Source organism: Lissotriton vulgaris, chromosome 1_1 (genome assembly GCF_964263255.1).
Source record: "Lissotriton vulgaris chromosome 1_1, aLisVul1.2, whole genome shotgun sequence".
NCBI lineage: Eukaryota > Metazoa > Chordata > Amphibia > Caudata > Salamandridae > Lissotriton > Lissotriton vulgaris.
In genome coordinates this window covers 1102673739-1102697486 of record NC_141685.1, presented here as the reverse complement: position 1 = coordinate 1102697486, position 23748 = coordinate 1102673739, and the positions used below count along the sequence as shown (strand labels likewise).

Sequence of the window (23748 nt, the reverse complement as noted above, 5' to 3'; positions counted from 1 at the left end):
TGGGGGACTTAAAGGCCCCCCCAAGCCCCGGGGACCACCACCCACTGGGCTTTAAGAAAATATTTGTGTTGGCTGTACAGAAGAGATTAATCATATCGCTAGTGCGAGTTGCAGCTGGATTTTTATTACGTACTTGTCCTTTCAGTGCACTTAAACTCAAGCGCAACTCAGAGAGCAGTAAGAAGACCTTCTTTCAGGATAATAACATGAAGCAGCAAGTACAGCAACTGACTGCCTCTGAGTTTGTTCATCTCATCAAGGGCCCAAGCTGCCGAGGCTCCATGGCATTGTAGGCTTCAGATATCAGCGGTAGGAGGGGCACTGGGGCACGGGGCTGAGAGGAATAATTTCTCAAGGTCAGAGTGCTTAAACTCAAGTGCAACTCAGAGTGTATTCAGTGGAGCTTATTTCAGGCTAGGGACATAAAGCAGCAAGTACAGCAACTGACTGCAGTCCCATGTCTCGCTCTCCTTGAGAAATGAATCCCCTCAGCCCCAGGGCCCCTTCCACCACTGATATCCGAAGCCTGCAATGCCACGGAGCCTCGGCAGCCTGGGCCCTTGATGAGATGAACAAACTCAGAGGAAGGCTATATTCTCAGCTTGTTTAGTTGACGCTTACCACCAGCCAGCAGTAAGTGGTTACCATTGTATCATCATGATGTCTTAGCTGAGCGGAGCGCTGCTCAGTGATGCTCTAAAATTAAATATTTTAAAGTCCGATACTACAGATCTGAGTGTCAGTAAGGAAGAGCCAAGTGACGACGAGTCTTCAGCAGCCCTGCCGTCCAGTTGCAGGGACACATTTGCATGATGAAAGTGGCAACAGTGCGAGGAACGGTGGGCTGCCTGTGCCACAAGAATAGCGATTCACTCGCGCCGTCCAGTCCCTTTGGGAAGATTTATTCCCCTTACCCTGCGGACCAGGCCTGATTTAGACCATACAATACCGCGGACTACGCCGCACCGGGATTTTACCCGCTAGTGCTCCACACCTTAACCACGCTTGGTTGGATCCATAGCCCACAAAGTACCAGCAAAGTAACGGGTCACTCCATTGCCCTCAACATTGGAGGAGCCCTGCAATTTCTCCAGACAAATCGGAGTTTTCCCACAAACCGACCTCCCCCTCATGGTCCACCATACGTGATATACGCACTGCCACCAACCCACCCAGTCTTGAAGATGATCCAAATTCCTACGGATCGAAACGCCGTGGACTTATCAGCAAGACCCTAGGCGCCCCTCACACAGTGGTTTTTGCAAAGACTGACATACTGAAATTAACTATTCCAAAAATATTTCGAAACCACTCTGTTTTTATTCACTGTATATATTTATGCACAAAACACCTTGCGCCTCTCACGCTGATCACTCTGTCACATGTGTCGCCGTAGTGTTATTCACCTCTTCACTCGTGCACCTTGTACAAATTTGGGTTGTTATGTTTGAATTGTAAATTGCAGTGCTGATATTAACTGTAATTGTACTTGCCCGATCCTTTGAGATAAATATGAAGTAAATGATGCCTTAAGCACACATGATATATAGAGTCTCCTTGTTTCTCGCTTGATAATGCTGCATGCATATCCTTATTAATTGTCTACCAATTATACCAGTTGGGATATTGTTCTACATATACAGTTCTCTACCCCAATCCCAACGAGGTTGATGGGTTACCACTCCTGTGTTTTTATACAACAAGAAAATGTAAGCATAACTGCCGCCCGCTAATCGCGCCTTGGCAATGGAAACAATGTTGCAGTCATGTGACGCCATGTCACGAGACTGCTGGGCTGCAGAGCCGTGCACTTCTGACTAGACTGTCACACATACACTGTACTGCCAGATGAGTGCTAATAGCAGCGCTCACAACTCCGGCTTAAGTTGTCAGCCACTTCCAGAGTTACTCACATGCGTAGTCAGTCATGCAAAGAATCAATCACTCTCCCTTTTACTCCCCTATACTGTTATACACACACCACACCACTTATTCAAACAAAAACAAATGCATACTTACTCTCTTATACAATCACTGACACAAGTACACATTCATCCATACAGCCACTCTCACAATAACTGACTCTCACGTATAGTCATTTATATACTTCAACTCTCACATGCTCTGCCTTTTACAAATGTAGTTACTTACATTGAGACATCCATTCACTCACCAACACACCCATACACACACTCACACACCCATACAGCTGTTTCCACATGCACTCTTGACACAGTGAATCAACTACTCAAACATCTATGCACAGAGTTACGTACCTCCTACCCACCCACACACACACTCAGGCACCCATACAAATACTCAGGCAACCAATCAATAACCCATATAGTCACTCATGTAGCTACTGACCAACCCATGCATCAGCTTATACAACAATAGAGAGACTGATACAGACATTCACACAGCTTAGTCACTAACCCATGCATTTAGTAGGACACATGTCATCACTCACTTAAACAGTTAGTCACGCACCTACTAAATCTTCCATCCAGACACTTCTACACCCACTCATTCTTCAATACACCATGGCATATATATAATAATTATTTAAACTTTTAAGAAAAACTCAGTCACTGGATGATGTCATCAGTGATGTCATTTGAGATGTCATCAGTGATGTCATTTGATATGTCATCCGTGATTTCATCAGTGATGTCACTGACCATGTCATTATTGATGTAATAAGTGATGTCATCAGCAGCGCATTGCGGGTGCGCAAGATATAGTTAGCTGAACTGACTATAACGCGGGAATTTCTCTGGTTTTGTATGAGTGAAATGTCCAACTAACTATAACGTCCCTGAAGCCTATGGTTTTTTTCAGTGAATTTCTAAGGTTTTTTAAATGTTTATTTCTAACTATAACGTGCCTGAAACCTATGATTTTTTCAGTGAATATATATATAGATCATGTCGCATTTTGGTTATTTAAATTGCCTATGACAACCCAATGACAACCTAATTATAGACTAATGTACAGCGTGAGCCCATACAGGGCATTATCATTGCTCATGAAACCTTGTGTAAATATGTATATATGTACATACATGCACACTTACAAGTTGTGATATAGCTGCACATACCTGCACAATAACAATAATGACTTGCACGTTCAAAGATGGCCGAAAATGTATCTTAAGTCCATCCTATTAGTCCTTTGTTTGTTGTGGTTTTACCTCTCTGTGAACATTCAATGAACTGTTTTGACATCAATTTAAATACTGAAGAGAAAATAGGAAGTGCCCACACCTCATGAAATAAACAATTATTCAAAGAAGCACGTGTAACTAAATGACACATGTGAATGTACATTTATTTATACCAACGACTAGTATTTTTTGAATTTTTTCAACAAAATATTTTTGGGAAAGCAGAAAAAGGGGTAAACCCACACAATCAACACAGTGATTATATACAAATACATACAGTTATTAACAATAATAGACAACAACAATTAATGAAAAACATAGGAACACAGAGCAAAAATATTAACACATTTGATGTTTCATGGTTACATATGAATGCCTATTTTATAACCACCAAAGCGAAGTGAAAAAAGGGGGGCAAGAGCTTGTACAATGTTCATTAGCACAAATACATTTAATGTATTACTACGCTCTTGCACAATGCCGACGCGTTTCAGGTTCGAGCAGAGCGTAATCGAACCCTCATCAGGGCTTTGTAAATTGTCTGTGGTTATCAGGCTCCTGAGAACTGATCGATGGACAGGGGGCGGTACCTCAAAGGTTTTAATTCTCTATGTGCACCGTCCGGCGCCCCTTAGAGGGAGGAGATCGAGGTAAAAAGTCTTTGTGTCCTTGCGTTATTAGGTGTAGAAAAGCGGTTTCCCTCTAAGATGAAATTGACATGGTGATTCTACCTGGGTTCGCAGCGGCAGTCGTTGCGGCCCAGGGATCAAAAGACGGAGTGTTTCAATTAGCCTCCGTGATAACGCCGGGCATTCTCTGAGAGGCCTCGCATTTGGAGATTGACTGTCTGAGGACAGCGCGCCGTGCTCACGGAGGCTAATTGAAACACTCCGTCTTTTGATCCCTGGGCCGCCACGACTGCCGCTGCGAACCCAGGTAGAATCACCATGTCGATTTCATCTTAGAGGGAAACCGCTTTTCTACACCTAATAACGCAAGGACACAAAGACTTTTTACCTCGATCTCCTCCCTCTAAGGGGCGCTGGACGGTGCACATAGAGAATTAAAACCTTTGAGGTACCGCCCCCTGTCCATCGATCAGTTCTCAGGAGCCTGATAACCACAGACAATTTACAAAGCCCTGATGAGGGTTCGATTACGCTCTGCTCGAACCTGAAACGCGTCGGCATTGTGCAAGAGCGTAGTAATACATTAAATGTATTTGTGCTAATGAACATTGTACAAGCTCTTGCCCCCCTTTTTTCACTTCGCTTTGGTGGTTATAAAATAGGCATTCATATGTAACCATGAAACATCAAATGTGTTAATATTTTTGCTCTGTGTTCCTATGTTTTTCATTAATTGTTGTTGTCTATTATTGTTAATAACTGTATGTATTTGTATATAATCACTGTGTTGATTGTGTGGGTTTACCCTTTTTCTGCTTTCCAAAAAATATTTTGTTGAAAAAATTCAAAAAATACTAGTCGTTGGTATAAATAAATGTACCTTCACATGTGTCATTTAGTTACACGTGCTTCTTTGAATAATTGTTTATTTCATGAGGTGTGGGCACTTCCTATTTTCTCTTCAATATAGTATGGTCCAGCCCCCCTCAGTCCCGATCAGGACCTGACTCCTTCTTTTTATCAATTTAAATACAGCTGTCTTGAGCTGCCATGTGAAATTGACAAAGGCAGTCGCCGAAACACGTCTTTTGTGTTGCAAATAACCCAATAAAATCTGGGTGTAAAGTTTCCCGTGAGTGCTGTACTTGGGAGCAGTAAAATTTGGCGTGTTTTCACCAACACGTGGAGAGCACCAGCTAGTGAGTGCAGGGATTGTGGTGAAGACCGAGGAAGCAGTTTGTAAATCATCCCTGCACCGCCGGAGTCATCTTCTGACTTGGATTTTACTCTGTGCTGGTTTTGAGGCTCGCGACAGAAAACTGAAGTTGAGATGCCGTGAGTCTGACATCGGGCGTTTCACTGACGTCAACGCTGACCGAAGCTAATACGGGAACTCAATCTCTGACACGGCAGCTGACATTGGCAAACAGAGGCATCATGTAAATCCAACAATGAGGTAATCACTCTCAGGATAGCCAGAAAGGATCGTGGCGCGAGATGCGCATTAATTGAGAACGGTGGAGCGAGGGAAACTAGAAAACACATAATAAGAGCTATCAAGCGCTCGTCATTATGTTTAGTTACACGGCACGCCGCGAGGCAGCAGCGGATATTTTCAAACAAAAGGGAGGCACACAGAGCAATTAAATCAGAGCTGCCATCCAAGGGGGAGATGTTCTGAAAAGCAAGTTTCAGACATTAGAAAGGCTTTATGAAAGAGAACCCCGCAAATGGTGGGAAGCCACATCTCTTCAGCAATATATCGATGAACAAAGAATACCAAGAAGGCTGAGGATCTACACGGTCCCAGCCTATGAGAATCCAGACCCCAGGCTGCTTGAAGAATGGACAGAACACACAGCTCACTCCTCGCAAGGCAAGTTGCAAATTTTTGTTAAATTTGCATTGAGTGATCGTGCCCGAGCCTTGGAGGAAATTGGTGTCCTCGAGAATGAATTGGCTGCAATGCTGACAAAAATAAAGTGGAGGAATTAACTGAAGCCATGAAAAAATGCCTCACAAAATATGAACAAAAAGTAAGACAACGCAAACAAGATACGTTTGAAAGGGATGCCCAAGACTATGAGTTAGGACGTGTCCTAACTTTTGCAAAGAAATTTGATGCACCACGAAGCAGCTAAGAGATAACAGAAGCAAGAAAGCGGTGGAACAAGCTGAGACATCTGAATCAGATGTAACTGACTCTGAGCAGGTCCTCTGACCGCAGGTTGGCGCAAAAATTGGGCAATGAACAGCCGGCTCCTTTTCACGAGGAGTTTCTCCTAATCAGACAAACATTAGGGAGGGGTGGCAGAGGCAAGCCACCAGAACCGGCCAAAAGAAAGGTTTGACGAGGCGGACCAGAAGAGGAGGCTGGAACAAGTGCCAGCCAGCAGCGCATCGCCAAGAATAACTAAGAGCAAACGGGGAACCAGGCGTCTATAACAAATGCTGACAATCTAACAATCGTGAATCTTATACCAAGAATTCTCACTGAGCACGAGAAATCAGTTCTGCATTTGGGTTTATCATTTTGCCCATCTAAAAGGATGGAAAACACTCATACTAGAATTGATCTTTTTAAATTTGTAAGAAAGGTCAAATTACGGAAAATTTTAAATTGCAAGGCCCAAGGAATCGTATGGCCATTGGAAATTCCTAGTGCAGGAATAGAGCTCTTAACCAGCCATGATCTAAGTACAGTGGCAGTTTTGGAGGAACTACAAACTGAGAGCATGACACATACACAGGCTGCTAATATGGACTCTAATACAGCACAAAGTGATGATAGTGCGGCCATATTACAAGAAAGCCGAGTAGTCCATTTAAACAAATATCAAAGTTTGTCCCGCAGATGCCTCACGATGCCATTGTGTCCTCGAAGGGAGCAATAACTGAGAACATGTCCACATCTATTGATTTCTTTCTTTTCAATTATGTAATCGAACTGACCTCGTGAATTCAGGACACAAAATACTTTTTAAAGAGAATTGAAGGCATAACCTGGGAATCTGATTTTTTTATGATCACTTTAGATATCTCCAGTTTATATGCTATTATCCAACATGAGAGAGGTGTGGAAGTCATTGAATACTTTCTAAAAGGACATTCCATAAAATATATGGAACATAACTGCATGGTCCTAGAACTTGTAAAGTATTGTCTAACTCACAACATTTTCCTTTTCCAGGAACAGCTGTTCAGACATACACAGGGCACGGCCATGGGCACCTGCTTCGCCCCCAGTTATGCAAATCTCTTTGTTGACTGGTGGGAGAAGCAGGTGGCCTGGTCTGATGCCAATCAGGAGTAGACAAACAAACTGGTCAGCCGGAACCGGTATACTGATGATTTATTCCTCATATACAACGGTACAGAAAAATCAGGTAGGGACTATGTCAAGGTTCTGAATAGGAACAATCTTAATTTGAAGTTCAGTGGAGAGATCAGTAAGATCTCCGTGAACTTTTTGGATCTACAAGTGTTTGTTTCTGGGGGAAAATTATGTACAGTTCTACATAGAAAACCTGTGGCGGGTAACTCTGTCTGACATTCTAGCAGCTGCCATATGGATAAACTTTAAAAAAGCATACCTTTTGGCGAGGTGCTAAGAATAAAGAGGAACTGTACCAGAGAGTGTGACTTCCAAGCAGCAGCTAATGAGAGTGCAGCTAGATTTCACACACAAGGTTACTCCACAGAAGTAGTGCTGAGTGCCAGACATAAGGTAGACATGAAAGTCAAAACAGACTTAATATGGGGGATTTCAAGAACTACCCAGAGGACAGAGCAAGCCAAGCTGTCCCAAAGTACAGAGTGTAGACTGATTACTGATTTTTCATGTAATCATACTGAGTTGAGACAAATACTAAGAAAAAAATGGCCTCTCCTTAAATCTGATCCGGTTATAGGAGAGGATTTAGTAAAATCACCCCAACTGTCATTCAGAAAATCAAGGTCTCAAGGAGATTTTGGTCCAGAGCGATGCTCGTTTGGGCCCAATAAAAGGCTTTCATCCTTGCAAAAAGTACAAGGCGTGTAAAAACAGCAACAAGGTCTCATCGTTCGAGGTACCAGATGTGAGGAAGCCTAAAACAATTGAGATGTTTATGAATTGCAACACCAGCCACACGGTATACTGTCTGGTATGTCTGTGTGGACTTAGGTACATTGGCAGTACTATATATCCTACCAAGATCAGGATCCTTGAACACATGCAAGCTATTTCAAATAAGGATGAATCATATCTGGTCGCTCACCACTTTGAAAGCCACCACAGCAGAAATAGGGACCTGTTGCGCAACTTCTGTTTAGATCATGTGCCATGTAACTCTCGTGGACGGGATAGATTACTCAGACTCCGCAGACTAGAGTCCCGTTATATCATTAACATGCAGACCAAAATACCTCAGGGACTTAATAGTGGTGAGGAACTAGCTGTGCACCTGTAACCCTATGTAAATATATGTAAATACTGTATATACTGTGAGATAACTGTCATACCATGTATGAGTCCATTTCTGGAAATATTTCTGTGTACATAATAGATTGGGACTTAGCATTATAATTTCTTTGTGAATCGATGCTCCTTGATTACCAGTTTATTACCTTGGACATTAGGATGTTTAGTCTCCCTTTACAATTTTTAGTTTCGAGTATAAACATTTTTTTGTGGTCTGTACAGTTTATATAAAATGTAAAGAGTTGGTTCACTAGTATTGAGTTCAGGTTAATGAGGTAAATATTGAATGTTCAGGCAAAGTGTTAGTTAGCCCATCCGCATTTTGGTTATTTAAATTGCCTATGACAACCCAATTATGGACTAATGTACAGCGTGAGCCCATGCAGGGCATTATCATTTCTCATGAATTCTTGTGTAAACATGTATATATGTACATACATGCACACTTACAAGTTGTAATATAGCTGCACATACCTGCACAATAACAATAATGACTTGCACGATCAAAGATGGCCGAAAATGTATCTTAAGTCCATCCTATTAGTCCTTTGTTTGTTGTGGTTGTACCTCACTGTGAACATCCAATGAACTGTTTTGACATCAATTTAAATACCGCTGTCTCGGGCTGCCGTGTGAAATTGACAAAGGCAGTCGCCGAAACGCGTCTTTTGTGTTGCAAATCACCCAATAAAATCTGGGTGTAAAGTTTCCCGTGAGTGCTGTACTGGTGTACTGGGGAGCTGTAAAAAAAGACATTTTATATATATATATATATATATATATATATATATATATATATATATATATATATACTCTCTACAGTTTCTTTTTGTTGCGGCACACAGCACAGCCTCCTTTGATGCAATGGTGGAACAATAGCCCCAGCAGCCTCCCTGATGCAGGGGGCTTGAGCTCCAGAGAGCTCTCTCCAGCACTGTGCACATGTGACGGGTCCCTGGCCTGAGAGCTCCTGACTGGGTCTGGAGAGTGGGGGGAGGGGACCTCAAGTTTCATTCCGCCACTGCTTTGGTGCCTCGTCTTGGGGTAACCAGCCCCTGTGAAGTATTCAAGAAAATTCAGGAGCACTCTTACTAGGAAAAACATACATTTATTTGCTCTACGTAGGCAAAACTGAAAGCCAAAACTGAATAAGAGAGAGAAAACCAGAGAAACTGGGAACAATCATCCGTATGCATCATTACAATTGCTCACTTTTCTTTACAAGAAAAACTACATCAGAATTTCAATGTGCTTTCTTTAAGGGACGGATAAGGTGCCAGAAGGGAATATTCGCAGGTTTATCAGCCACAAGAAATGGGGGAGTTCCCTGAAGCTTGAAGATGGAAAGAGCTATCTGATCTGGGGTTTGAACACTGACTTGTGGGCTCAGACGGATAAGTAAGTAAATCCTGGAAATAAGCATGAATCCAGTAACATTATCAAGCAATCAATGGATCAGGCTCTATCATCGTAAGCTATTCTTAAGATCTCCTGTGATTACACTGGGCGCTTCACTTTCATCGCACTTCACTCTGATTACAAAGTAAGATTACAAAGGATTTGATTTCTCCTAATGCAATATGAGAATCCTAGTGCTGTTTAAATACACTGTAAAGGAGCCACACTGCCCTGCCAATGCACTATGAGATTATACAGGGGCCCCAATGCCACCCAAATGCACTTCTAAAATACACAGTGTGTTAGCTTAAGCAGGGTCCCAATGCTATCCAAATCGAGTCGGACTCGGACACAAAATATGCCAGAGCACCAAAATAAAAGTAGTCCCCTTTACTGAACCAGATAGCTATGAAAGACGCCCACATTTGCACTCCAGGCCAGTTTTGAACTTTCAAAGATGCGCTGTAAGGGTATTTAGCAAGGTATGTGAGACTGCATGCATTTGTGTTTGCTGCAGGCAATGTTTTTCGTAATATCAGGGAAATCAACAGTAAAAATAATGGCTCACCATACCATAAAATAGGCCCACAAACTGGTTTATCAACTAGCCCATTGGAACTACCTGATTACCCTGTAGGCTAGTCCAACACTGTACGCAAATACAGCGCAAGAATACATAGGAGAAACACTGCTCTCCTAATGTAGTGTGAGATTACACATGGCCTCCACTGCTATCCAAATATAGAAGACACTCTGCTCCCACAATGCAGTGTGAGATTACACAGATACCCCGTTTCTACCCAAATACACTGCAAGACAACACCAGTACCGTGCTGCTCTCCTAATGCATGGACGTCATTTAGGGATTGCCAGGGGCTGCAGCTGCTATCCCTGGCTTGCCCATTGCAACCCCTGGGACTGCCTTTTTGATCCCTGGTTCTCAGAAGTGACAAAACCAATACCAAGGACAGAGGGTCGTCTCAATTTCCTTTTTTTCTGCCCATTTTTCATTATGCTGATAGCAAATAATATTCTACTATTCTCTATTAGTGTAATAAAAATGGAGCCCACATGGCTGGAACTGGACCTTTGGTGGCAGCATGCGAGTGAGAGTGTGTTTATGGGAGAGACCAAGTGTATGTGTCAGCATGTGTCGGTATATGTAAGCATGTGTGTGTGATTGACATTGAGTGGGAGTTTTAGGTAAGATTGTGTGAGACTAAAGCCCAGATTTACTACTCTTTGACACAAGGCTATGCTGCACCAAAGTTGCTGGGCTGCCTTGCATCAAAGGAACAGAGAGAAATGTGCCATATCTACTAAGATATTGTGCTTTTTCTCTCTCCCTGTGGACTGGTGTACTTTTGGCAGCCACATTCCAATGCTCACACCCTTGCACCATATTGCTAGGATATGTGCATTCTTTTAAGCATAGCTTTTGTACTGGAAGGGTTCCCTTCCAGTTCAAAAGCTATTTTAAGGCTATTCCTACTTTGTATGTGTGCTATACAATATAGCGCACATGCAAAGTTGGCAAAATTAGGAGAATAGAAAACATTTCTCCTTGTTACAACTGCCTCGAGGAGTCCATCCATGAAATACCCCCTTTAAAAAACACGGAGAAAAGGGTACTGTCAACAGTAGAATATGATGGAAGTACATTTGCCATACAGGATCAAAGTGGCATATGCCAACAGAAACATAGCTTGGAAGTCCAGCAAGCGAGTACAGTGGGTGCAATATTATATATAACATGCTTGTACATATGGACAAGTGTCTGTTGAATCTGTGTAACAAAAGGTGTGGTGTACAAGTTGGGGTAGAGGGGCATGTAGGAGGGGGAGTGAGGGCGTACCATAGGATCGGTATCATTGAAGCAATCTAAGACAAAGATACAGTGGCAGTGCGGGCAGGGTCTTCCAGTGAGGAAGGAGTTATACAGTATGTTATGAATAAGTGAAGATGAGGGGGCAATGGTGGGTAGTGGCAGATATGGAATAAGTACAGGGCCATTCCAGAGGGGGATCATTGTTCCCAGTGTGCTGTAGGAACTTGAAAAGAAGGGTAGCCCCTTGCGGAGATTGGGAGAACCAAGACTTCCTCGTATCAGAGAGTGTCCTCCTCCGCCGGACCCCATTTTTTGACCTCTCCATATGAGGCAGCCAGAGAAGGAGTTGTCGGGGGGCATCAGTGCAAAGTGAGGGTATGTTTGGCAAGAGGAGTACCAGGGAGGCAAAGAAGGGAGTGCACTTTGTGGGGTTTGTCCCACCTGAAAATGCTAAGCAATCATGCCTCCCACGTGTGAATATCGGTGAGATCTGTGACCTGGCACAATGTGTTGTGTAACCTCCCAGAAATGGTGCAGAGCTGGGCACGACTGTATCATGTGACAAGTTTGTGCCTGGAGCCTGACAGCATAGGCAGCGTGCATTTACTTCAGGAAAGAATCTGTTAAGTGAGGCCGAACCCGGGTGAGATATGCGCAATGCAGCATGATGCGTTGCTGGTTTTTCAAAACGTGATTTACGGGATACCTTTTGTGGGAATTACAAGACAATCTCCCACTTCTTATCGTGTGATGCTCGCCCAAACTCCTCCCATTTGTGTTGTAGGGTGTCATGGGGAAGCATTGTTAATTTGTGAATGGCTTTGTACAGCCAAGTAATAAGGTGATGGCCGAGGTCCATCGGAACAGAACGCTCCATAGGATTCAGCATGTGTAAATGAGTTGCAGGGGAAAGAGGAATTGCCCTGGTGGTAAATAATAGTCTGTTACTAACTGGTCAAAGAAGAGAAATTGACCACTGAGAAAAAGATGCCCAACTGTTTGGACTGAGTGTTCTGTCCACTGGGTTCGGTCTCAGCATGTATAGGACCCAGGAAATTTAGGAAGAGCAACCAGGGGCAGCTCAGGAGCGTATACATTTGGTGTATTCTTGCTATGCAAGCCCAAGCCTCTACCATCTGTAGCAGTGAGGGAGCTAAACTGTTTTTGGAAGTAGGAGGCGATGGATCGCTGGAGAGGGTAGGATGCAGTTCGTGCTACAGATCTCTCTAACATACCTCTCAGCTGTCCAGCATGATAGCAATTGTAACTGCGCAGCCAGAGAATACTCTTCAAATGACTGGGCGCCCAACCCTTCCCGGTCCATCAGGACTGTAGTTTGCAAAGTGCTGCACAGCGTAAGCCATTGCCCCAGATAAGATTTCCCAGCAATAAGTCAAGCTTGAGGTGGGATTATGGGAAGGTTGGTGAAGTGGTAGTGCAGGCGAGGTGGGATAACCATTTTCACTAGTGCAATTTTGCCTATCAAGGCACTGGGCAATGATCACCAGAAGTTCATTTGCATCTCGATGCCTAGCAGTGCCACCCAAAGGTTCCCTTCAAATATACCCAGCGGAGTGCGGTAGAGATGGATACCTAAGTAGCCAGTATGGGGTGGTACTTAAATGTATGGATCATGGCGGTTAATCAGGGTGCAGGGGATGTGTCACTGATTTGTCCCAATGTACCCATTGTTCGGCAGCTGCAGAGAATTCGCCAAGTGTTTGTTGAAGCTGGGAAAGATCAGAAGTGATGTCCTTCAAATAAATGAGGGGATTATTGGCGTCCAGGGACACCATGTGCGTCCTGTTTTCCATGGGTATTCCCCCGACACTGCCCTCGTGTCGTAAGCATATAGGAAGGGGCTCCAATGCAAGGACGAAGAGCAATGGAGAAAGGGGACACCCCTGTTTGGTGCCCTTGCTCACATAAAATGAGGTGAGCAAAGGGACCCCAGGTGGATTCGGGAGGTCGGATTAGTGTAAAGGAGCCGAGTGCTTGCAAGGAGTTATGGTCCGACACCAAATTGGCTCAAGGCCTGGAAGAGTTAGTGCCATGTCAGTGAATCGAATGTCTTTTCCAGGTCTAATATGAAGCAAGTCAACCATGGGTGGCACCCTCTAGCTCGATCCTGCATTTAAAACAACCGGCAAATATTCTAAGAGGTGCTGCATCCTCAAACTAACCCATTCTAGTCAATATGGATGAGATCTGGGAGTACCTGGGCGTAGCGATCTCGTAATATTTTACCCAGTATTATATATTTGGCCCCCAGAAAGGAAATGGGTTGATATGATGATGGTTGAGTCAGGATTCTGACAGGCTTCAGAATGGAGACCAGGAGTGATTCCCGAAATGATGGAGGAAGTTGCTGCTTCATACAAGTCAGTCAACTTGGATTCAAGTTGCAAAGACAAATTACTATTGTGGTGGGCCGTCAAGACCCGCTGTTTTTTTATAGGCTAAGTCCCTGATCGCCTGCACTACGTCTTCTGTGGCTATTTTGGCATCAAGCGCAAGTTAGTTGTAGTAGGGATGCCAGGCAGTGTGATATCTGCAAAAAAAGCATGTGAATGTTCCTCAGATTGATCAGACGGGGCCTGATACAGTGTAGAGTAAAAGGTGTGAAAGAGCTGCCATAAGTCCTCTTGGGCATAAATGGAAGTTCCAGTGGGTGTGATCAATTCTGTTTTGGAGCTGGGTTAGTGTCTTGTCACGCTAGCCAGGCTAAATGCCAGCCAGATTTGTCCCCTTCTCTGTGAACTTTAGCTACATGGACTGTGAAATTAAAGCGATGGAGGCACTCTAAAAATTATGTGCTTCAGGTCTTCAGCTAGTTGTGGGATCTTCCCAGGATCTTTACATGCAGCCTTCGTCAATTCTGCAAGGCAGTCTACATCTTCACTTATTTCACTGTCTAGGATGCTACGCACACCCACCACCTATCGTATGCAGTAGCCCCGTGTCCCATTCTACCATCCTTGTTGAGGTGATGTTATGGTTCTCCACAAAGTAATGGCGGATATGGGTGCCTTGTTCCTCCCAAAAGACTGGATCATCAAGGCAACCCCGTTGGAGTTGTCACTTAGGTATTGGTGGTCTAGGGGATGCCCAACAATGGTCTATATAGTGAGCATCATGATCTTTAATCACGTGACCTAAATAATCTGAGCAGTTTAGGAGGGAAGTTAGTGAGATTGAGCATAGAAAGCGGTCAAGGAGCATATGAAGTTGTGGAGTATGGAATAAAACGAGTAAAGTTCGTGAGTGGGGTTATGTAACCACCAAGCGTCTACCAAGGACCATTGCTGTGTCCAGCTGTGTGGACGTGCTATTTGGGAATGAAGGGGGAACTTGGAAGGGGAGGGTGTGATTTGTCTAGGTGGAGATCTATAGCGCAGTTACAATCTACTCCAAGTATTCATGGAAATGCAGTTTTATGGGCAGGGATAGAGGAGAGGTCATCCCAAAGTTCTCCCTGACTAGAGTTGTGGGGATAAATGTTACCAAGTAGCGGCCATCAAGGTGCCCTTCCAGGAGAACAAAGAGGGCTTCAGTGTTAATGGTGGTTACCAAGTAGCAAGTGGCAGCCATTAGGTGCCCTTCCAGGAGAACATAGAGGGCTTCAGTGTCAATGGTGGTATCCAGGACCTGGTAGATAACACCGGGTCTGACCCAGATCAGAGCACCATGGGCGTATGCTGAATAGGTAGTTGCAGAAATGTGTCCACTCCAGCATTTACGGAAACGTTCAATCTTCTCTTTTTGTGGTGTGGGTTCCTATAAAAGGACTATGTGTACATGTTGCCTCTTGACGTAAGACTATATCACATACCTCTTGCTGGCAGTGTGTATACCCCACACATTCAGTGTAAGAAGACGGAGCATGCAATGCAAAGTCTGCATAATGAGGGGGAAATATATGTGTCATGGGGGGGTCTTTGCTCCTTACATCAATACAGAGACCCTGCCTACTTCATGTGAATGAGGTGGGAGCAGAAAATACCCTGTGTTGTGAGTGCAGTGCAGGAATAGTGCAGGGTATGGGATCAGAAGAAAATGGTGAGTGGAACAGGCAGGGCTTACTATAACTACTGTATGCTCAAACAGAGTCATCAAGAAATACTCAGAAGGAGTGGGGTGGTGAGCAACTGCAGCTGTATGGTGCCATGGTGGGGGTGCCCTGTTGGAAAAAGTGTGTGAGTCTGTGGGACCAACAGCAGACAAACCGGTGGGAGGGAAATCAGAGAAAGTGCATGTGGTCTGAGTGCAGTATGTTAGATAAGTATCAACATGAGGATGGTGCGTTGAAAGAACATAGCAAAGCATTGAAGGAAACAATTCCATAACTGATTCATATAAAAGTATCTGATGACTATGCTGGCCCTCTAGATCAGCATGGAGAACTCAGTTGAGATTTATCTGAGGGGAGCGTGTCACAATCAGTAAAGAGGTGCTGACCATTTTTGTCATCAGTAGTAATGTTGTTAGGCGCAATGTCCGCAGCAGCCTGCACTGCCTGGTGCCTATTCACAATGATCTGTTTGAGATTCAGGGGTGCCTTTGTGGGTGGTCGCTGGGTGCCCTGAGTGCAGGACCATTTATGGCTTTTACGCCTCCTGTTTGGGAAAGACCATTGTGGTCCATCACTGTGGGACCTTATTGTTGGTCTGAGCAGTCCCAAGTTTCCTTCGGATAGGTGAAAAATAGGGTGGTGTTGTTTGCATTGACCTTTAGGCAGGATGGAAAAAAGAGTGAGTACTGGACCCCTTATCGGTGCAAAATGGCGTTTGACCCCTAGGAAGGATGACCTTTGCTGTTGGAATACTCTGGTATAGTCAGGAAAAAGCATGATCACCTTGTACTCCACCCTGAGTCAGTGCTTAATTTGAGCAGGTACTTTCAGGTTCTCAGCACGGGCACTTCTTTCACAGGGCCGGGGCTACAATTTCTGACCCTGCAGGTGGTGGTCTCAATATTAATTGTTCAAATTCAAAATAAAAAGAATAACAAACATTGTATGGTGACTGGCTGGTAAATGTTCATAGACAGACCAGCATACGCCTGCCAGGCAGGCACGATTGTGTTTCACCACGTTAGTGATGATGTCATCACTCCAATCACAAATCCAAGAAGTAATCGACAAACTATGTCTTGCATTCTATTCCCCGAGTCTGCTGCACCCTGCCACTGCCTGAGCCTAAGCCTCTCATTGGATATTTGTAGCTGGGGGCTGGCTCATGACGGAGTTGAGGCAAGGAAACTGCGAGAGCACATTTGGAACTTGGGCGCGAGGGCTCTTGAGGAAGAATAAACAAAAGTAAGTGTGGACTTTAAACTTGCTGTGTAGCCAGAGTAGCATATCCGGTAGCCCTGCATTGCTGCTATCCTCAACGTGCTCGATGCGGTGTGAGGCCCAACACAGCTTTTGTGCGCCATGGTGTCACCTGTAGAATCTGTGCGCTGCACCCCATCATGGTAATTGCTGAGCGTGCTTGAGTCCAGTAGGCACCCCAGCCATACTTACCGGCTTTGGCAGCATTCCGGCTGGGGACAATGCCTGTGCTGTTGCAGGCAGGGTCATAGCAAGCTGAGCAGTGGATGCTGATGCCGCGCCATCCCTGGACCTACTAATTACAGGCAGCACTAGTAGTGACATCACCTGCTGTGCTCGAGCAACTACCTGTTCTGCAAAAAACCCAGTTATACTGCACTGATTAATATATGCAAAAAAAGCATTTTCATTTGGTGTACATTTTGTTTTTGCACTCGGTGTAGGTAAGAAAGTAAAACACGTCATCTTCCTCTTCTTTAGGAAAGACAACATGAAAACGCAGAGTTCAGTATAGCAGGGACATGTACAGGCTGATGGCAGGGGTCACATGCAGCAGCAGTGTTATAGATGAAAGAGAAAGCAGGAGTAAAGAGGAGAAAGAAACAACAGGAGAGGAGAGAGATAAGACAGAGCTAAGTAGGAGAAGAGGAGAGCAAATCAGATACAAAGAGAAAGCAGCCATGATGTGAAGAAGAGAGCATTAAGAAGACAGAAGATAGAATGGAAGGATGTAGAAGACAGGACAGAGGTAAAAAGCAGACAAATGATAAAACGGAGACACAGCTAATCACTGCTAGAAGAGTCATAGTAAAGAGCCAAGATCGAGGGAAGAGAGAGTGGAGCTTGTATAAAGGTGAAGAGGAAAAAAGGCAGGGGAAGAATGAATAGAGGGCAAATCAGAAATGCAGGGAATAAGGTAACACGCCAGGTGTGACAAAGATGATAGAAAACAATTAGAGGTGAGAGGATAGACTCTTAGAGCAAAGACTTAGGGGACAGACAACAGATCAAGGTTATAAGATAGGGAACTGAGGTAGTGAGAGTATTGAAAGTGGGGCTCTCAGGAGAAAGAAGTGAGCGTTGGCCTCCTTGGCAAACATTTCAGCACCTGCACTTCTTGTTTTACAAATTAGGCACTGCCCTGAGTTAACCCACTTGGCAAGTCGCTCAGAGTATGGTGTCCCTGTCTTTGAAATTAAGGAGTTTTGCTAGCATAGGTCGAGGAGGGGATCCCGGAAGAGTGTGGAGATTGAGAGATGGCACGTGGTGTGTGCTCTTCAGTGTAAAAAATTAAGTGAGTTCTGATGCTGGGGTGAAGGACTTGAATCAGGTGTTGAGGTATTGGATGGGGTCAAGGCCTTAAACTACCTCTGGGTCAAGGCCTTAAACTACCTCTGGCAGGCCCAAATTATGCACATTCCTTCTCCTGGATCTGCCCTAAATGTCATCAGTCCTATCCTACGGTTGGCAGACTTGGTCCTGCCATTCTCGGGCAGTCCCTTAGTGGTCCATCACAACAGTTTGTAGGGTGGCCAGTTATTTCTCCCGTCAGATACCTTGTCTGAGAGCTTGCGATTATCATTGGTGGGGAAGCTGAGATCAGTGGCTAGAGCATTGAAGCACGTCTCTATCAAGACTCACAAGTGTTCTATGGCAGCTAGCACTTGGTCCAGTTTGTCAAGCGTAGGTGCTGGTTGAAAGGGGTCTCCTGGGAGGGTGGCAGGAACGACACTTGGTGGGGGGTTCAGATGTCTGGGTCGGGGCCAACGTGGCCACTGTGGCCGACCGGAGTCTGCCTATGCAGTGGGATATCATGGATGTTTGTTTCAGGGTCATGTAGGCAGATGAGAGCCCTAGGAATTCCAAGGAGTAGGAAAGATAATGTTAGTCCGTGGAGATGGAGGCGGGGTTGTGCCCTCAGGATACAAGCCAGGCAACTAGGACTAGTGGCTCACCGCATGGCGAATGCCCAGTCCTCACAGGGCATGGTCGGCAGAGGTAACTAGGCGCCACAAATCGGTCATGGAGGCAACATCTTCGGGGGATTTTGGCAAGTATTGTCAGTCCATAGCTGATGTCAGGAGACAGGGAAGTTACCAAGGAGATCTCCGAGGACACCTACACAGCATGCTTGAAATGAGTGCTGAAGCAGGTGTAGCCACACTTCTAGAAGTGGTGATTGCAATACAGGGCCAGTGGGATGCCTACTGGCCTTAGGGGCCAAGAGGGCCTGACGCAGCAGCTCCAGAGGCCAGACAGATAGGTCACCCAACCAGGAAACTGTCAGGAACCGGTGGAGAGGGGAGGGCTTCCCTTCCCCGCCGGCATCTGAGTTCCAGGGGCACCTCATGGGATCCACAGCAGGCTGTTATCTTGCAATGTGGAGGCCAGAGCCAGGGCCTTGAGGTGTTGGAGGGCCCCCCAGGTCTTACATCGCATATCGGTGGTGTCGTTGATGCATGAGGGGGCTCCCGCTCACAGCCGATCGGGCCGTCAGCCGCAAGGGTTAGGTGGTGCGGTAGTCAGTACACAATATCCCCGGCCCAGCGCCACCCAACACAGGTAGTGATAGAAGCCCCCATCTTGGCGCGCCCCAAAGTGAACGTCGAGGCTGGAGACATGGGGGCTCAGCCAGGCAGGAATCAGCTGGTGAAAGAAGGGGGCTGCCATCAGAGACCAGGGAGAGGCAGGCTCAGCGAGAGCTGGGCTGGTGTGCAAGTGGTCCCTGGTAGGCCCACCCAGGCTGGCGGACTCGATCCACGTGGAAGATGCAAATCTCCTCCTTCAAGCGTTCTGACAGGAGACGCTGATGGAAGGTTTGATGTGCCTTCAAAGATAATGCCGAGCAGCAGGGGAGTGGAGACAATCAGCTCTGGTCTGGCACCAGGGGGGGCACCATCGCAGCGGCTCACCTGCTGGTCCTTAGGCCTCAGCAGGGCCTCTGAAAGTCGCGCGCCATAGACCAGCAACCGGTATTTCAGCCCTGCAGTCGTGGCAGGGGGGCTCTGAGCCTGGGACTCCAAAGGTTGATCACAGTGGAAGTGACATGCACGAGTGAGACGCCACCCCTCCAGAAGCTCCCCACCCGAAGACTCAGCGCCAGCCCACGTGGCCCAGTTGCAGAGGGGGCCCGTCACCCTCAAAGGCAGCTGTGTTGTATTCTGGAGCTGCAATGGAGTACCAGCGGGGGCCTCAGTCGATGACAGAGGTTAAAGGCAACCACAGGCACTCCTCAACAATCGCTGCACGGTCCACCAGGCCAGGATAAATGGCTATGTGCGGGCTCCAGAGACTCGCATCTGCCATCTTGGCCTGCTAAGCCATGGCCCCCCATGAAATACCCCCTTGGCGCACAATAGGGATGGGCAGTACAAGCTGCAAATTTGCATTACTTTGGGATACTATCCAATGCAAATCAGGATTTACGTTGGATAGATAATCCCACCCACAAAAGTGGTGTGAACACAGTACAAAGCATTAGTAAACCTGACCCTGAGTGCCAGTAAGTATAAATGAGTGAGTGAAATTAAAATTGGATGCAAGTGAGTGAGTGAGAATAAATAAGAATGAGTGTAAAGGTGTGTAAGAGAGTGTGAGTGTGATGTTACGGTCATGTGAGATGCCTTCCCTAATAAAATCAAGGAAGGGTCACATGCTGTCACTTCCTGTGATATCATTAAGGTCAAAGGGTTTGTGATGCCACTTCCGCTACCCTAGGCATTTTGGTGAGTCGAAGCCCATGTCCTAATACGGCGTGAGATTACACAGGGTCCCAGTGGCATTCTAATGAAATGTCAGATTACATATGCCCTTCCCACTGTTCTACTGCGTCAGTTTACAAAGGATGTTATTCAGATATATGATGCTACACAGTCTTTCACTACTTCCCTAAAATGTGTGATTACAGAGGGACTTCCAATACTCTCTAAACTTGTGAGGTCATGCTGGGACACCATATAACCATAAATCCATTGGTGCATAAGATTCTCCTATTGCCCCAATACAATATGAGATTATATAGCGATCATCATAATAAAAGGCAGTACTATTCAAATCTGTGACAGGGTCACCTTCGGACATCATGACAGTCTGAATAAAAGGTAATATTATTCCGCATTTTTGGAAATTATGTTGAAATCAGTAAAATTAGCAAGCAGTGGGAAGGGGCTCCTGATCAAATTTTCTTCTGGACGTAGTGCATTGTTGTTATTGTGCATTGGATAGTGAAAAGTTAAATTGCACTACTGGTAGAAAGGTTACACAATTGCTGGTCCATTTTGCTCGTTGTGTAGTTTTGCACAATTTTTACAGCAACATGTGCATTGAGCAGATGACTGAAATACCAATTTTGCAGACGCCTGTCAGTGCAAATGTTGTGTTGTCTTTGCAATCCTTTTCTAAGCAAGAGCAATTAAGTGCAAAACTGCATGGGACTAACAGAAAATTGCCCGAAAATAGCAAAATGTGTGTCCTGCTCTGGTGCTGTTTCTCTGATCTAGTTCTGAGCAATTGTCTTGTAAAAATGAAACTCAATCTGAGAGCTGGCTTTTGGCATGGGCGAACTGGGCCCAGGCCCTTGGCACCAGTCTTCCGAGGGGCACACAGAGCTGTCAGCACTGAGGCCACGGAAACAGCAAAGCCCCTTTCACTTGGCTCCAATGATTCAGTGTAAAGTACTTTATTACTGTGTAAAATACCGAATGTACTGCCTAACACTACGTCAGCACGTTTCAGTGACCTCCCTCTCACCTCCTGTACACACCCCAACAACACTTCTCATCCGATAAAGAACTTGGCATCAGCATAATCGAGCTAATCTGTGGGTGGTGCAAGTTAATTTTGCGGGAAGGGGGAGGGGTGGTGGGTAATGAAGGCTTTTATGTGCAGGGGCCAGTCACTGCTATAGTTATCCAAGGATTGAGCTGTGAGCTCAAAAGCACCCATCTCTGGTGCCTCATTCTATTCACCAGCAGCAGCAAGGGCGCCACATATATTTCTACACAGGGCACTATCCGAATAAGTGGCTTCTCTGCTGAAAGTACCTGCCTGACACTGTGCACCTCCATTGCAGGTTCACCTACTACATTGGGAAAGACACGTGGATCGAGTGGTGGCCAAGTACGGAGGAGTGCGACAATGCAGAACACATGAAAATCTGTGAAGAACTTTCAGATTTCACTGAGAATCTGATGATTTTTGGCTGCCCGGAATAATTAGAAGCAATAACGAAGCAGAGTCACCTGGCGAAGAACCCCTGGCTAAAAATCGTGTTCGCGTGCTGTGTGTTGGTGATGTCTACCACAGTGTTATGCCTCAGCCTGTTCCTCTTCCTGGTTCAATGAGTTTATGACAGACGTTTATTTTTAAATCAATAAAAATACATTTCCAAAGCACTCTCTGTTTTGCTTCCATGTTTTCTTTAGCCATTGTTCATTTTCAAGCGTGGTCTGTTGTACGGACGTGTGTTCTCTGTCTATATAATACCAGTTATTCCCATTCCTTCTGCTCAACACAGACAATCATGCATACACATAGGGCCGGAAGACACGAGCACACACACACGCCATAGCAGGGGGAAGGAGCAGTGGCTGCTGGTGTCAGGGCTGAGTGGCGAGGTAGTCACCGTCTGCAAGTATGCTTTATTAATATTCAGCTCTGTGAATAATTAGAAAATAGGTTGCATCTTCCTGCACCAGGCAAACAAGGGTGGGAGGGGAAACAAGGATGAATAAACAAAATCTCCTCAACATTAACATTCCTAAACCTCAAAATGCAACTGTACTAATCAGAAAGTATCCTTTCTTGCTGTAGACAGTCATCATAAAATCCTGAAGTTTAATTTGAAAACCAAGTATTTTCTTGTACCGTTCAGTGTGTAGGACAAATTCATTTGCTGTTGTCTTTATGCCTCCATCATGGTTATGCTGCATAATGGGAGACGTTTTATGGTCATATTACTTCATTGTGTTGACATGTTTACAAATCTTAACATTCTCTGGACAAAAGCTTTACCTCATTAGTAAGAGTTTAACACCCAAAGGTTGCTTATATGTTGTATAAGATTATCAGCTTTGTGTTCTTACCATGTTGTGTCGCTGCTGTTATGCATGAACTTGAAGTGAAAAGGAGTGAGAGATCAGTTGTTCCCGAATGATTCTATTGGATCGTTGGATAGAAGTGTGTGAGTGCCTTGGGCCCTATGTTATGAGTGTTTTGGTATGAGGTGAAGGGTAACATCCTTCACAGGTTTAAACCCAGTGATTCAAGCTGTTAAAAGGCCCAGGGGTTCAACCAATCGCCCACTAAAGCAGCTTCTGTGGAAAGGAAATGCTTTATGCATGTCATGGTACAACAGGGCCTACAGCACCAAAATTATACTTTACTAAAGGCAACAGTTATCTAGAATGAGAAGAGTGGACGGACATGGAGGTTTGGGCCGTGAAACGAAATCATGTATAGAATCTGAAGACAGCATATACATTTTTCATTAGAAATTCTGTTTACATAGTGTCTCATATTATGAATGGTTTCAAGGCAATAAGAACATAAACAAACTTCAATAGCCTTATGTCATATATTTTTCTAAAAATATCATAAATATTTATGTAACAGCAGCTTGGGAGTTCCATAGGTTAGGAAAGTGCTGTAGTAATAAAAATCAAATACAGTATAACTGTCTCGCTCATTTTCATTTGAACTCCTTGCATGCTCATGACGGAACCAAGCCGTCATAAGCCACGGGCAGAGTGTGCTCATGACAGAGTGGTTCCGTCATGCATCTGCCGCTCCTCCCACGTGGCATTAATTCCCCGACTGTGCAGGCGAATGAATGAGCGGGTGGGGCCATGACAGAACCACGCCATCATGAGCACACGCCGCCAGTGACTCATTTTTTAAATTTATTTTTTAAATATATTTTATTAATTTTCTTTT

General features: G+C 45.0%; 1 protein-coding gene across 2 annotated transcripts in view; it reads left to right on the top strand.

Moving 5' to 3' along the window:
* LOC147748681 (A.superbus venom factor 1-like) overlaps positions 1 to 22208 on the top strand; it is a 1130076-nt gene extending 1107868 nt beyond the window's left edge. For both annotated transcript variants that reach the window (XM_086963555.1, XM_086963554.1), the window contains exons 40-41: positions 9520 to 9655; positions 21887 to 22208. In XM_086963555.1, the coding sequence (XP_086819681.1) occupies positions 9520 to 9655; positions 21887 to 22028 (278 nt within the window). In that variant the 3' untranslated portion in view covers positions 22029 to 22208. The remainder of the gene's footprint in view (positions 1 to 9519; positions 9656 to 21886) is intronic.
* Positions 22209 to 23748: the final 1540 nt, after the last annotated feature.